Source organism: Nothobranchius furzeri, chromosome 11 (assembly GCF_043380555.1).
Source record: "Nothobranchius furzeri strain GRZ-AD chromosome 11, NfurGRZ-RIMD1, whole genome shotgun sequence".
Lineage (NCBI taxonomy): Eukaryota > Metazoa > Chordata > Actinopteri > Cyprinodontiformes > Nothobranchiidae > Nothobranchius > Nothobranchius furzeri.
Window position 1 is genome coordinate 72,682,278 of NC_091751.1, and position 16,989 is coordinate 72,699,266.

The following is a 16,989-nucleotide window of genomic DNA, read 5'->3' on the forward strand; positions in this document are numbered from 1 at the left end:
CCTAATTGGGATGCTGCCCCCGCGACCCGGACCCGGATAAGCGGAGGAAGACGAAGATGAAGACGAAGACGTATATTTACATTTACATTATATACATACATTTAAAATTATTTTAGAATAAAATATATATATCTACATTATATAAGTATATTTACATTTACATTATATACATACATTTACAATTGTTTTAGCATAAAATATATATATTTACATTTACATTATATACATACATTTACAATTGTATTAGCATAAAATATATAATTACATTATATACGTATATTTACATTTACATTATATACATACATTTACAATTGTATTAGAATAAAATATATATATTTACATTATATACGTATATTTACATTTACATTATATACATACATTTAAAATTATTTTAGCATAAAATATATATATTTACATTATATACGTATATTTACATTTACATTATATACATACATTTACAATTGTTTTAGCATAAAATATATATATTTACATTATATACATATATTTACATTTACATTATATACATACATTTACAATTGTATTAGCATAAAATATATAATTACATTATATACGTATATTTACATTTACATTATATACATACATTTACAATTGTATTAGCATAAAATATATATATATTTACATTATATACGTATATTTACATTTACATTATATACATACATTTAAAATTATTTTAGCATAAAATATATATATTTACATTATATAAGTATATTTACATTTACTTTATATACATACATTTACAATTGTTTTAGCATAAAATATATATATTTACATTATATACATATATTTACATTTACATTATATACATACATTCACAATTGTATTAGCATAAAATAGATATATTTACATTATATAGATATATTTACATTATGCACATGCATTTACAATTGTATTAGCATAAAATATACATATTTACATTATATATTTATATTTACATTTACATTATATACATACATTTACAATTGTATTAACATAAAATATATATATATTTACATTCTATATGTATATTTACATTATATACATACATTTTCAATTGTATTAACATAAAATATATATATTTACATTATATATATATATATATTTACATTTACATTATATACATACATTTACAATTGTATTAGCATAAAATATATATATTTACAGTATATACGTATATTTACATTTACATTATACACATACATTTACAATTGTATTAGCATAAAATATATATATTTACATTATATATGTATATTTACATTTACATTATCTACATACATTTACAATTGTATTAACATAAAATAGATATATTTACATTATATACGTATATTTACTTTTACATTTTATACATACATTTGCATTTACATCGTAATGGGTTAATTTATGTTATTTAATGGACGATAAGACATGAGATTCCATAATGAATATGGAATCAATCTCATAGATCTTTGGGTACTTTTAACCAGAAGATTGGAACTTTTTATTGCAGGGATTATGTAACACTTCGTATTAACTCAGAGACAACAGAAGAGAGAGTCAAGTTTTAAAAGTTTAAAGATTTATTACTAAACAAATTAAAACTAGACTAACTTTAACACTAAATGTATGGTGTAACTAAGGTGGATGAGACGGAGAATGGTGTAGTGTGGAATGTTGTTCAGAACCAGTGTTGGGAACGTTACTTTAAAAAAGTAATTAGTTATAGTTACTGATTACTTTGTCAAAAAGGTAACTAACTGAGTTACCAGATCATAAAAGTAACTAATTACCAACAAAAGTAACTACTTAGTTACTTTTTCATTAAAGCATGCAAGAATTACTACAATAGTAAAATATAAATGACTAATGACTGAACATAATAAAATGTATGTCCAAATGTTTTATATAAACCTGAATAATTTAAACAAATAAGCACTTAACAGGAGCAACTACTAATAGGAACATTAAACTAATCTAGACTATTAAAAGGTCACTGTGTGATATTTAACAAAAACCCAATCAGCTAAAATTTAAAATTGCAAATAGAAAAACCTGTAAAGGTTCCCGAGCCTTTAAATGGTCTCTCAGTCTAGTTAAATTACAGAAATAAATGTAATTTTGCACAGCATTCTAATTTTTACAGCTTCACATAATTGTGTCTTTTTAGTAGCATTTCTGTTGCAACTAATCTAGTAACGGTTAAATAAATAAATAAATATCCTTTAAAATGACACTAGAAGAGGCACAGATCTGATGGAGGTGGTGAACACACACAGGTAGTTCTAATAACACCTGAGCTCCATGACGTCTGAGACAGATGCATCAGTGTTACAGCGGGACTAAAGACATGATCAGAAACAGGTTACAGCTGGATGATCTAGGAAGGCAGAAGATCAGGATGTCTGAGCGGTGAACAGGTGAGCGGACCTTCAGGACGTCCCGCTGTCACGCTAAGGGCACGGCTGCAGACCCGCAGATTCGCTGCTGCAGCAACAAATCTGCGGGTCTGCAGCCGTAGACTATTCATCACGTCTTCCTCGTTCTTCACGGGCCATGATGCTCTTAAACATCTGCCTCTTTAGCTCCTGATCAGCTGATGATGACAGCTTCAACACACCGCGCTGCTTCACGCACGCATTTCCTTACCAGTAACAGGAACAACGTTTTGATAAAAGAAGACGTAATTAATTAGTTTGCTCGTTACAGAAAGAAATATTTTTTATTAACGCGGTTATTTTAAACGGAGTTATTCCCGTTGGGTCTACAGAATGCAGTGACTGAGACCGTGAGGGTCTCCGCCCACCCGGCCAATCATCATCGTGTTTGTAAGTGCGTTACCGACACCTCTCTCTCCCTGGCTGCAGCTGAAGTGTGGCGGTCGGAAATTCTCACGCTGCTGCTCAACGTTCGGCAAGCACATAGTAACGCACAACCTTCCGTCCCCAGTAACGGTAACGGCGTTGCAACGGCGGGAAAAGTAATTAATTAGATTATTCCGTTACCTATAAAAGAACGCCGTTAGAAACGCTGTTATACTTAAACGGCGTTACTCCCAACACTGTTCAGAACCAGTAAATCCGGAGAAACGATTAGTTCTGATGGGAGTGAAGGTGATGTCTTCGCGCTAAGCTTAGATGCGGAGATTCATAAACACATTTGATGCAATTCTGTCGGCCTACGTACCCTTTTGGAAGTCCCCGTCTAGATCAGGAATGTCGAGGTCCAGTTGACCCTCTGGAACCGAAGCCGGTAGGAAAAGCAGCGGTTGCTGACCAGACCAGTCTCTGAGATACTTCCGGGTCACAACAGTTTGTTGGCGTCTAGCGAGACCCAAACCTGGGTCTTGATGGTTCAGCTTTTATTCTGAAAGGAACCGTTGCTTGGTTGGAACAGCAACAGATTTTATCCGGCTTGTCGTTGGTTCTTTGGGCTGAAGAGGAAAGTTACGGAGTGGCCACTCCGACAACTTCTCTAGAACACTTTGAACTGGCGTTAAAGATGACGTGGGCATAGTTTTATACTTCGGATGTTTTGGTTTATGGTCGAATGAAAAGTTGACAGATTTACCAAACACCACCAAAACCACGCCTTCGTCAGATCTGGCAGATTCTGATTGGATCAGTAAAGCAATGTGTCATGTGGCTTAACGCTAGGTAGATCAGTCTCTGGTGGAAACATTTAAAGTTATATTACTTATTATATTCTATAGGATTATAATAAATAATTAATATTTTGATTTCACAGATTGGTCACATCTTATTATTGACTAACTCTTTGTTTGATTCGCTTTATTAAAATAGAGTTATGTGATTTAATAAAAAGAGAAATTCCTTTCTTCATTCTTCTCTTGAGCTGGAAAGGAAAACAGTTCAGAAGCAGATGCATGAGACCTTGAACAATATCTCAAGCAGACTAGTTCTTGCTGAGGAGAGGGGGCAATGACTTTTGGTGAAAAACAGTCATTTCATTCTGTTACACCATTATATACATATATTTACATCTACATTATATACATTTTTATTTGCATTATATGGTAGAAGAAGAAAAGATCTTTTCTACAGCGCCTCTCAGGATAAAAATCACGAGGTGCTTCACCAAAACAAAAAAATTTAAATACAAAAAATTTAGAAAATGATTAAAAATATGTTTCAAATGAGCCAAAAAATAGACAATTGTGATTTAAAATGTTAAGAAAGAGAGAGAGTGAACAGGAAAGAGGGAAATCAGTGGATCCTGAGGAAGGTGGAATAGGTGGGGAGAGCAGAATAAAGAGAGAGAGGTGAAGAAGGTCATACAAAAGCCAGCTTGAACGAGTGAGTCTTCAGCTGCTTTTTAAAGGAGACCACTGAGTCCACTGATCTCAGGCTCAGGGGGAGAGAGGTCCAGAGTCTGGGGGCCACAGCAGCAGATGATCTGTCACCTTTGACCTTTAGCCTGGTGCTGCACAACCAGTAGGTTTTGATCACTGGACCTCAGGGACCTGCTGGAGGTGTAGGGACTAAGAAGATCACCAATGTAAGATGGTGCTTGTCCATGTAAGGCCCTATAGACCAGAACCAGGATCTTGAAATGAACCCTGAAGTTGACTGGCAGCCAGTGAAGCTGGAGGAGAAGCGGGGTGATGTGGGTGTGTTTGGAGGACTTGGTCAGAAGCCGAGCACAGGCGTTCTGAACCACCTGTAGACGGCTCATATATTTACATTATATACATATATTTACATTATATACATATGCTTACATTGTATACACTTCTTTAATCTGTACTAGTGTGGCGGTCACCCCCGCTCTGACCTGCTTTCCCACAGACACGACGTGATCCCCCACGCCACTTAGGTGGCCCGCATCAGAAACCTAACGAGTTCAGACTATTTGTTGAAGTTATCTGGTTTTTCTCCTCTTTTCATCCACATTACTTACATTTGCTGCATCACTGTCTTTGTATTTTCTGCAACTTCATAATAAATGTTTCCATTTCAGAAGCACGAGCTGCAGGCACAGCAGCATTTCCAGCAGCAGCTCAGACGTCGGCGTGAAGAGGAGGAGCTTCACCGTCAGGCTGAAGCCCGTCAGGAGAGCAACGGCCACAAGGCGGACTCCCAGCACCACCACCATGACAAAACACAGGGCAGCAAGCCCAAGAGACCCAGCTCCCTCCTGGGAACCAACAATGTGATGAAGCTGAAGCAGATCATTCCTCTCCAGGGGAAGTTCGCTGGTACCTCACGCTCCCCGGCCCAGTCCCCAACCGGAGGCGAAGCAAAGCTCCCTGGATTTCTCAAGTTCTTAAAGTCGCCTGAGACGAAAAAGGAGTCCGCTACAGCAGCTGGCTCAACGACCTCCTCAGCTCCCCCTGGTGGCCAAGAGAGGCCACAGTCTCCTAACAGGGCATTCAGTCCAGGGAAGCTCTTCAGTTTCAGCAAGTCCGAGGGGACAGTGGTGTGCGCCAACGGGACACAGCAGCTGGCCCCGACTGGAAACACCCAGCCTGGCAGAGTGGATTCTAACAGAACGCCAGAGGAGTTACCTTCTAACGAGTCCGATAAAGGAGAATCACAACTGATGCCCGATTCAGAAAACTCAAAGACGTCATAAATCTGTGTGCAATACTAAAGCTGGAAATGTTCAGGCAACACTGAAAAGGCACTGATGCACCTGTAATGTAGAACACGTAACACGTAAGGTTTCACTGTTCATGCACACCGAGCGTGTTGATGTTTATGGTCTAACCTCCAGCTAAACAAGCTGTACAGTACGTGTGACCTGTGTTTAAGGCCACGATACTGCACGACAGCCTGGTTTCTGCAGCAGTGCTGATGTGACTAATCTCAGAGCCGGATCCACGCTAACCTGCTGGAGAACAGAGAGCAGCTTCCCTTGCTGGGCTGGTCGCTCCTTTTGAAGCCACTATCCGATGCATGCCGATGTTGCATGTGTCTTCTGGTCATCATTCAGTTGCAAAGGACTTTCTAAGCCATCACATTCTTTTGCAATAGGTCCAATATCTTCACTGTGACCATGAGAAAGATCTATTTTTCCTAACTTTGATTTTTTATGAATTATTTTACTACGTAAATCTGTGAATGTAATGCTACAAGGTAAACAGATGTCACTACAGTTAGTATTTGTGGAGATGCTGGATGAGAAACCAACACTGCTGAGGACCTTTCCTGGTAGTGAACTGGAGCTCAAGCTCCTTTCTGTGAGAATAAACCCAAATAAATGTTAGATTGTCCACCTTTCACCTCAAACACAGCTCAGATTAGATTTCGTCTTTCAAACATGTGTAATGGTTGTTTTTCAGGGCGGAGGGAATCTAAAGCACCTATGAACAAGAACTGGGTTGGTACTAGCACTGTTGCCTCGCAGCAAAAAGGTCTGTGGTGCGAATCCGTGATGTTCGTAAGTCATTCTGTGATGGATATGAGTTTGAAAGACCACGGCTGATTCACTTCCTCAGGAATTCACTAACAAAAATTTCTAAGATACTTCCTCATCTGACCTTGAAGAAAAATGGCCGAATGATTACATCACACAACCCCCGCAATTCAACTCAATTCAAGTTTATTTATATAGCGACATCACGACAAGAGTCGTCTCAAGGCACTTCACATAATAAAGGTCAAGTTTTACTATGAAAGGTCCCAAATCTCTATTTCACTTAATCACAACAAATGTGTTGCTGGTAACTGAAGACAAGTGGGGGTGGCTATGTGGGAGTTTTTGAAAGAGGGCGGGGCTGTGACGGTGCAGCAAAGTCGGGTATAAAGCCAACAGGAAGTCGTCCATTTTTATCCAATGATGCCATTATCTCATTTTCACACAAGTTTGAAAAGGTTCTTGTTGTGGGTGTGGCTAAGCGTCAAGGCTGGTCTTCAGGCCAAGTCATGCTTTACTCTCTAAGGTCCCTATTGGACTCCTTTGACCTAATCAACGTGAAACTTTGCCAAATACCAGAAAACAAAGGGGTCATGTGGCCCTCTGGAATGGAAGGTTTACAAAGAGGGTGGGGCATAGGGGAAACTAACTTATACATTTTGCCATGGAAATGTTTGCCTCCCATTTCCTCAACTCTCATCTGATCTGCACCAAATTTCATGAGAGTGTCACTAAACCGAGTCTAAACAGATATGTTAGAACTTCTGGTAGGCCTGGCCTATTGTCAGAAATACCGCCTCTAGAACCATTAAAATTGCCAGCCCCAAGACATGCTTTGATGTAACGATTAAATTTACATATTATTTAATGAACCATGAGACATGAGATTCCATAGTAAATATGAAATCAACCTTATGGATCTGTGGATACTTTTAACCAGAAGATTGGAACTTTTTATTGCAGGGATTATGTAACACTTCGTATTCACTCAGAGACAACAGAAAGAGAGTCAAGTTTTAAAAGTTTAAAGATTTATTACTAAACAAATTAAACTAGACTAACTTGAACACTAAATGTATGGTGTAACTAAGGTGAATGAGACGGAGAATGGTGTAGTGTGGAACGTTGTTCAGAACCAGCAAATCCGGAGAAACGATTAGTTCTGATGGGAGTGAAGGTGATGTCTTCGCGCTAAGCTTTTGGCTTGGAGATTCATAACACACATTGAGATGCCATTCTGTCGGTCTACGTACCCTTGGTGGAAGTCCCCGTCTACATCAGGAGGTGTAGAGGTCCAGCTTGGACCTTTCTGGAGCCGAAGCCTGTAGAAACAGCCGTGGCAGCCAACCAGTCCTGTCTTTGAGATACTTCCGGGTCACGACAGTTTTACTGGCATCTAGCGCGACCCAAAACAGGATCGTGATGGTTCCGCTTTTATTCTGAAAGGAACCATTGCAGCAGTTGGAACAGCAACAGATTTTATCCAGCTTGTCGTTGGTTCTTTCGGCTGAAGAGGAAAGTTACGGATTGGCCACTCCGACAACTTCTCTACAAAGCTTTGAACTGGCGTTAAAGATGACGTGGGCATAATTTTATACTTCGGATGTTTTGGTTTATGGTCGAATGAAAAGATGACAGATTTACCAAACACCACCAAAACCACGCCTCCGTCAGATCGGGAAGATTCTGATTGGATCAGTAAAAGCAATGTGTCATGTGAGTTTTTAAGCATTACGTGTGATCAGTCTCTAGTGGAAACATTTAAAGTCATATTACTTATCATATTCTGTATGATTATAATATCAAGTAAATAATATTTTCATTTCACAAATTGGTTCACATTTTATTATTGACTAACACTTTGTTTGATTAGCTTTATTAAAAATACGAGTTCTTTGATTTATTAAAAAGAAAGAGTCCTTTGTCTTCATTCTTCTCTTGGGACAGAAAAGAAACAGTTTAGAAGCAGATGCATGAGACCTTGAGGCAATATCTCATGCAGATTAGTTCTTGCTGAGAAGAGGGGGGAAATGATTTTTGGGTGGAAAACAGCCATTTCATTCCGTTACATGTCCCCCCTTTTCAATGGTACGGTGGTCCGTACAGAGACCACCTGGCGTTGAACAAACCAGAGTCCTGAAGGGACTCCGACAATAGGGCCCAGAGAGCGAAGTATTCCAGCAGCCATGCTGGAATCCACGGATGTCCAGGTCCTACGAGCCGGAACACCAATCAGGAGGAGTAGAATCCGATGACGAATCATAAGTCCACCCCCAGGAAGCGAGGATCATCAGCGAAACTCAGAAGAGGAGAAAGAGCACAACACAGGGCACCTCAATGTAGACACAACAAAATGGCATCTAATGCTAATTAATAAACAAAAAGAAACCTAGCACTGTGAGTGCCTGCATGTACTATGTGTAGCAATTATGTGAATTAGCCTTTAAGTGAAGAAATGGATGCAATACACTACGTGTACTGGAAAACGTGGTGTAAAAAGAATTAAGTAATAAAACCCTATACTGCGTGTATGGGAAAGAAAGAATCACTTTAAGAAGCAAAAATTTTATCAAAATGAAGGGCAAAAATGGGTGTAGCCCCTAATGATAAATGGACAAAGCTAATCACAAAGTTTTCAAAACTTAATCACTGTAGTAAAATTCTATAAAAAGATAGATATATGAGTGTCAAAGAGCACTAAAAATGTAAATCAGTGAAGTTAGTAATCAACCTACTTGTGAATGTACCCATAAGGAATTACGATTAGTGAAAGTAATAAAACAAATTTGGATAACAGTAATATGTGGACTGAACCCATCTACTGATAACTACCTGATTACCTGACTTCAGGAACTCACAGCATGTTCATCTCAAATCACCCAAGTCTGCTCGTCATGCATAAACAGGAAAGACAACCATGCACACACACAAACATACAAACTTGTGTAACTCGAGATAGAGCTATGGAACCGACGAGGCGCGAAATCACCCCCCTTTCGAAGTCGGTAAGTTGTTGGTGGTAGCATTCACCAAATTAGTGGAGCCCTTGTGTGGTTTGATTTGGTCCCTGTGGACCCACTTATAGACAGGCTCCTTGTTTGTTTGGGCAATCTTGATCTGATACACGACTGGAGAGAGTTTAGCGGTTATCAGGTACGGGCCTGACCACTTTGGCAAAAGTTTCTTAGCCAGCTTCCCAAAGGTGTCCTTTGTGTTACCAGTTTTAGGAGCAAAATTGAGCTCAGAAAAAATGCACACGAACAATACAGTGAAGAAGGCACAGCAGCGCCTCTTCTTTCTCAGGAGACTGAAAAGATTTGGCATGAGCCGCCGCATCCTCAGGACCTTCTATCGCTGTGCCATTGAGAGCATCCTCACTGGATGCATCTCCGCCTGGTATGGCAACAGCACCGCTTACAACCGCAAAGCTCTCCAGAGAGCAGTGCGGTGTGCAGAAAGGATTATTGGAGGTGAGCTTCCCTCCCTCCAGGACATCTACAGGAAGCGGTGCCTGAGGAAAGCGGGGAGGATCATCAAGGACTCAAGTCACCCCAGCCATAAACTGTTCAGACTACTTCCATCAGGAAGGAGGTTCTGCAGCATCCGGTCCAGAACCAGCAGACTGAGAGACAGCTTTTTCCATCAGGCCATCAGACTGCTGAACACATCGCAGACACCTCACCCTCACTACTGAAACTCCAACATTACACACTCCATACTGTACATTAATGCCACTGCTCTGCACATACCAGCCTCTGTATGTTTTAGATCTCTCATCTTATGGTTTACTTTATTCATTTGTATATTTAGATTAGCCATTTTTATATTTTACATGTTTTTACTTTACTGTATTTTTACAACTGTTGCTGTGAAGCTCGCACACAAGAATTTCACTCGCATGTACTGTACCAGTGTACCTGCACATGTGACAATAAAAGTGATTTTTTTTTTTACCGTGTCCTGTCTGGCTGTGAAGCAAGCAGAGTTGATGTCTGAATGCTGGTGACAAGCCTTACAGATTTATTCTCAGGTGGAGCATCAAAGCGTCTGCTTTTAATGTCACGCCTGATACTTAAAACTTTATTGTTATTGTTGTTGAATGCGTTGTAATTCCGACCAGACACGGAGACAGAGGTGAAAGAGAAAGGAAAAGAAAAGGTGGGGAGAGAGAGGGGGGGGGGGGGGTCCACAAAAATAAACAATGAACAACAGTCTGCTTCTAGACCTGCAGAGAAAGACAAAAAACAAAAACAAAAGGACAAAAAAAGGGACACAACAACAATACAACAAGATCTAGCTATCACTGCATCAACTTGATGAAAAAAAAACATAATCAACATTGCTTAACTGAAGAATCACGATAATAAATCACAGTGCATCAAGTGCCCACCATAGTCTTAAGACCTGTGTTTAACGTGCCCAAGTCCATACTTTTGAGAGCACCATGTGAGCACCTGTGTGTGTACACGCGCTTGTTTATGTAAGGTTTCTCTATAGGAGCGTCCAACAGAGAGTGTGAGGGACCACAGATCTGCCCCCCAAAGATGTGTAGGAGACGGGGGGAGCTCCAAGTCCCAGAGATCCAGGCGCTGCCCCAGAACACAGGAACCCCAAGGAGACTGCAACCAGGAAGGCCCCCGCCCCCCTCAAGAGGCACAGAGGATCGCCCCGGGGGGCCACAACCAGCAGCCGGCAGAGTCCCGGGAGATATCAGCGGCAAGCCCACAGGCCCGCCCGCAGCCTCCCACCCCCTAGCCGGCCGAGCCCGGGACCTGAGACCCGGGACCCAGGGGCGACCACCCCCGCCGGGGACCCAGCAGAGCCCAGGGACCCAGACCCCACCAGGCAGCCACCGGGATCTATCAGGCAGATGGCAAAATCAAAAACCCCCAGACCTGGTTGCCACGAACACTCAGGCAGACCAAGGCACAACCCCTCACACCAGGTGTGGCAGGGGGAGGGGGGAACAAAGATCTATATCATAGAGAGAAGTTCCAGGAGAGGGGAGGAGTCAAAGGCCCCACCTGACATATACAGTCATACACAAACACAGTCACACACTCCCTCCCTCATGCTCACACATGCACATACAACCCAAGACTTACAAAAATGCACGCCAGACATCCACTCATGCTCCCCATACACACCCTATTCACTCTGGTCCCGGTACTGCTGCACAATAAAAGTGATTTGATTTGATTTTGATTTGAATGAGAGGCCCTCTGATCATGAGGAGTCATACTGCCCCCTGCTGGTTTCTTCAGACTTGTCTGTGGAAAAGAAAACACAGCATGCAGATTGTCGTTAAGGCTCTGCAAAACCCACTCACTAGTGAAAGCCACAGCGCCACCAGACTGAACTGGCTGGAACAACAGGCAATAGTTAAACATCAAGAGATCTGGGGGTCCTCGGAGAGAGACACCTGAAGAGGACCCAGGCTCATACGGTCGTATTAGAGGAGGCTGTGGAGGAAGCACGAAGCACAGCCACATTTAGGATCAGACAGAAGCATGTGACTAGCAAGAGAAACATTGTCTGTCCTGAAGACTGAAACCAAGAATGATTTAGGCTATGGACAGGTGCAGGCGCAGTCTTACGACGGTCTGGAGCAGTCTTACGACGGTCTGGAGCAGATGTGCTCTCTGGAGGGCCCCCGGTCGACACACAGGTGCGATCAGAGAGATCAGGGTCAGCCAGTAGAGGTACAGGGCGACATCCGACCCCCCCTTTGGCAGGTAAGTCACCCACTGCAGGAGCAGAGGTCATCAGCGCCGCTTGTAGTAAAGAATGGGTCTAAACGAGATTCAGCCTCGTTGCGCCAACACCATCCTTGAGTCTGCAGTTCAGTCTCTACAAGAACGGTTTACGAATCCTCATTCTGCTCCCAGCTGTCTGTTCAAGCCGATTTTCGTGGCGGTGCGATGTTTTCTCCTTCGGGGGGCTCCTGTCCTCGTGTCTTTGCTGCATTCTAGCAGAACGAGGTTCTGAAAATCCAGACTATTAAAGAAGCATCTACTGTCCAACACTCTGGTATTTACCTTTTATCCCACTGCTGGTGCAGATACCGCAGAAGGATGTTTGTCTCGTCTGTAACCATGACTGAAGCCTGATTCATGCTTCTCCGTCTGCGGCAGTGCGGAGACACGCAACGTCCTTGCGGAGCTGCTGGAGAGTTCCGCAGGGACGGATGGAGTCGAGCTCTCTTCTCTAAACATCCGTCAGTCGAGACAGACAACGCAAGCTTGTGATTGGTCAGGACGCCGCTGTCGTCTACACCGCCACCATTGCGCCCTCAAAAACATAAAGAGAGCCGAGGATAACAAGCAGCAGACACGGAGAAGCTTAAAGAATACCTCACGAAAAAACTCTAAAAACATGAATGTTTAATTCTCCCGTGACTGGAGGAGTGAAAAGATGCGCAGCAAGCGTTTTATTTGTGGACAGAAATGACAGGAAACGTGGGTTTAGAGGTGGCGAGCCCATGAAGAGGTGGAGGAGGATGAGAGACAAATTTGTCTGTTAAAAAGTCTCTTATATACAAAAAACACAATATAAACACACTATCGTGGACCGATACATGACAGGATACCACAGAACAGCGCTACCCCCTCTTTTGTCTTGCCGGGCAACTGCTTTGCAACACTCTCCAGGAGACGGAGAAGTATGAGAGCAAAACGCTTCCGTCAGTCCGTGCGTGTCTGTCCCTTGTGAAGCTGACGGAGAAGCATGAACCAGGCTTGAGGAGAGAAACAACAAAGTTACACCTTTGTTTGTGGCAGAAACAAAGAACAGGTGTGTGTTGCTCAGCCGTACTTACTTTCCGGAACTGTGCTGCTCTGGGTGGCTGCATGTTGGAGTAGCTCTGTTGATTACATGTAAGTTTCGCCTTTTCTTGGACATTTTTTCTTCTAGTTTCACATTTTACTTTTCTGTTTCTGGTGCTGTGAAGCTTGGAGGATTTTTACTGCTATTTTTTCACTTTTTGAGCATTTGTTATGATGTGTAACTATGACAACAAGCTGGTTTACAATCGCTAGCAGCTGATTAACATTGGAGAGGCTGAAATAATACCTCAACTGAAGCCACAAATCCCAAATGAGCAAAAATGCAAGAAGCATGGGTGCAGAATGGGAGCAAAACGGAGACAAAGTAAGAGGAAATTCAAACCATCTCTTCCATCGATCATCATAGGCAATGTGAGATCACTGGCCAACAAGATGGATGAACTCCAAGCCCTTTCAAGGACTCAGCCAGAATTTTGGCAGTGCAGTGTTATGTGTTTCACTGAGACATGGCTGCAGGACCATATCCCAGATTCCAGCATCTCTCTGCCAGGATTCCTGACTGTACGAGCAGACAGAGATCTGAAGAGGAGCGGGAAAAGAAAAGGAGGTGGAGTGGCAGTGCTTGTCAACAACAGATGGTGCCATCCATGTCATGTTTCAGTGAAATGTCGTCTCTGCAGCCCAGATGTTCAACTCTTGGCAGTAATTTGTCCCCATATTATTTGCCAAGAGAGTTCACCAGTGTTGTCTTGGCAACCGTTTATATTCCACCTTCAGCCGTTGCTGAAAATGCATGTGATGCCATCAGTTCCATTGTCGCTAAGCTACAAACCCAGCACGCCAATGCATTTGTGGCTTTATCTGGTGATTTTAATCATGCCTCGCTCTCTGCTACACTTCCAACATTTCAACAGTTTGTCAGCTGCTCCACCATAGAAAACAAGACATTGGATTTGTGTTATGCAAATGTAAAGAATGCATACATGTCCAAAACAAGACCTCCTCTGGGACAATCAGATCACAGTCTTATTTTTCTCTGCTCAGAATACAAACCACTTGTTCAGAGGCAACCTGTGACAAGAAGAACTGTGAGAAAATGGTCACAAGATGCTAAAGAAACCCTGAAGGGTTGTTTTGCGACCACAAATTGGATGACTCTCTGCCAAGGATATGAATAGGACCTCGCTCGATATGGAAGGTGACGTCACTACAGTGAGAAGATGACGTCGGAGAAGCTGATGTCGCTGTGGTGAGAAGCTGACGTCGCTGTGGTGGAAGGTGACGTCGCTGCGGTGGAAGGCATCGTCGCTGCGGTGGAAGGTGACGTTGCTGCTGTGGAAGGTGACGTCGCTGCTGTGGAAGGTGACGTCACTGCGGTGAGAAGGTGGCGTCACTACGGTGGAAGGTGACGTCGCTGCTGTGGAAGGTGACGTCACTGCGGTGAGAAGGTGGCGTCACTACGGTGGAAGGTGACGTTGCTGCGGTGGAAGGTGACGTAGCTGCTGTGGAAGGTGACGTAGCTGCTGTGGAAGGTGACGTCGCTGCTGTGGAAGGTGACGTCGCTGCTGTGGAAGGTGACGTCACTGCGGTGAGAAGGTGACGTCACTGCGGTGGAAGGTGACGTCGCTGCAGTGAGAAGGTGACATCGCTGCGGTGGAAGGTGACGTCGCTGCGGTGAGAAGGTGATGTCGCTGCAGTGAGAAGGTGACGTTGCTGCGGTGGAAGGTGACGTCGCTGCGGTGGAAGGCATCGTCGCTGCGGTGGAAGGTGACGTTGCTGCTGTGGAAGGTGACGTCGCTGCTGTGGAAGGTGACGTCACTGCGGTGAGAAGGTGGCGTCACTACGGTGGAAGGTGACGTCGCTGCTGTGGAAGGTGACGTCACTGCGGTGAGAAGGTGGCGTCACTACGGTGGAAGGTGACGTTGCTGCGGTGGAAGGTGACGTCGCTGCAGTGAGAAGCTGACGTCGCTGTGGTGGAAGGTGACGTCGCTGCGGTGGAAGGCATCGTCGCTGCGGTGGAAGGTGACGTTGCTGCTGTGGAAGGTGACGTCGCTGTTGTGGAAGGTGACGTCACTGCGGTGAGAAGGTGGCGTCACTACGGTGGAAGGTGACGTCGCTGCTGTGGAAGGTGACGTCACTGCGGTGAGAAGGTGGCGTCACTACGGTGGAAGGTGACGTTGCTGCGGTGGAAGGTGACGTAGCTGCTGTGGAAGGTGACGTAGCTGCTGTGGAAGGTGACGTCGCTGCTGTGGAAGGTGACGTCGCTGCTGTGGAAGGTGACGTCACTGCGGTGAGAAGGTGACGTCACTGCGGTGGAAGGTGACGTCGCTGCAGTGAGAAGGTGACGTTGCTGCGGTGAGAAGGTGACGTCGCTGCAGTGAGAAGGTGACGTTGCTGCGGTGGAAGGTGACATCGCTGCGGTGAGAAGGTGACTTTGCTGCAGTGAGAAGGTGACATCGCTGCGGTGGAAGGTGACATCGCTGCGGTGAGAAGGTGACGTCGCTGCGGTGGAAGGTGACATCGCTGCGGTGAGAAGGTGACGTCGCTGCGGTGGAAGGTGACGTCACTGCGGTGGAAGGTGACGTCGCTGCAGTGAGAAGGTGACGTTGCTGCGGTGAGAAGGTGACTTTGCTGCAGTGAGAAGGTGACATCGCTGCGGTGAGAAGGTGACGTCGCTGCGGTGGAAGGTGACGTCGCTGCTGTGGAAGGTGACGTTGCTGCTGTGGAAGGTGACGTCGCTGCAGTGAGAAGGTAACGTCGCTGCGGTGGAAGGTGACGTCGCTGCGGTGGAAGGTGACGTCTCTGCTGTGGAAGGCGACGTCGCTGCGGTGGAAGGTGACGTCGCTGCGGTGCAAGGTGACGTTGCTGCGGTGGAAGGTGACGTTGCTGCAGTGAGAAGGTGACGTCACTGCGGTGGAAGGTGACGTCGCTGCAGTGAGAAGGTGACATCGCTGCGGTGAGAAGGTGACTTTGCTGCAGTGAGAAGGTGACATCGCTGCGGTGAGAAGGTGACGTCGCTGCGGTGGAAGGTGACGTCGCTGCTGTGGAAGGTGACGTTGCTGCTGTGGAAGGTGACGTCGCTGCAGTGAGAAGGTAACGTCGCTGCGGTGGAAGGTGACGTCGCTGCGGTGGAAGGTGACGTCTCTGCTGTGGAAGGCGACGTCGCTGCGGTGGAAGGTGACGTCGCTGCGGTGCAAGGTGACGTTGCTGCGGTGGAAGGTGACGTTGCTGCTGTGGAAGGCGACGTCGCTGCGGTGAGAAGGTAACGTCGCTGCGGTGCAAGGTGACGTCACTGCGGTGGAAGGTGACGTCGCTGCGGTGAGAAGGTGACGTTGCTGCGGTGGAAGGTGACATCGCTGCGGTGAGAAGGTGACGTCGCTGCGGTGGAAGGTGACGTCGCTGCGGTGAGAAGGTGACGTCGCTGCGGTGGAAGGTGACATCGCTGCGGTGAGAAGGTGACGTCGCTGCGGTGGAAGGTGACGTCGCTGCTGTGGAAGGTGACGTTGCTGCTGTGGAAGGTGACGTCGCTGCAGTGAGAAGGTAACGTCGCTGCGGTGGAAGGTGACGTCGCTGCTGTGGAAGGTGGCGTTGCTGCGGTGAGAAGGTGACGTCGCTGCGGTGGAAGGTGACGTCTCTGCTGTGGAAGGTGACGTTGCTGCTGTGGAAGGCGACGTCGCTGCGGTGGAAGGTGACGTCGCTGCGGTGCAAGGTGACGTTGCTGCGGTGGAAGGTGACGTTGCTGCTGTGGAAGGCGACGTCGCTGCGGTGAGAAGGTAACGTCGCTGCGGTGGAAGGTGACGTTGCTGCGGTGGAAGGTGACATCGCTGCGGTGGAAGGTGACGTCGCTGCGGTGGAA

General features: G+C 44.8%; 1 protein-coding gene across 2 annotated transcripts in view; it reads left to right on the forward strand.

Moving 5' to 3' along the window:
* The window catches only part of ano8a (anoctamin 8a), a 91,044-nt gene extending 80,745 nt beyond the window's left edge, over nucleotides 1-10,299 (forward strand). Inside the window, exon 19 of one of the 2 annotated variants that reach the window (XR_011515542.1) lies at nucleotides 4,951-5,088. Coding sequence is in view for 1 of the 2 variants with exons in the window: in XM_054737247.2 (XP_054593222.2) it covers nucleotides 4,951-5,565 (615 nt within the window). In the remaining variant the exon portion in view is untranslated. Of the gene's footprint in view, nucleotides 1-4,950 lie in introns of both variants that reach the window. The other variant, XM_054737247.2, reaches the window with a different exon arrangement.
* Nucleotides 10,300-16,989: the final 6,690 nt, after the last annotated feature.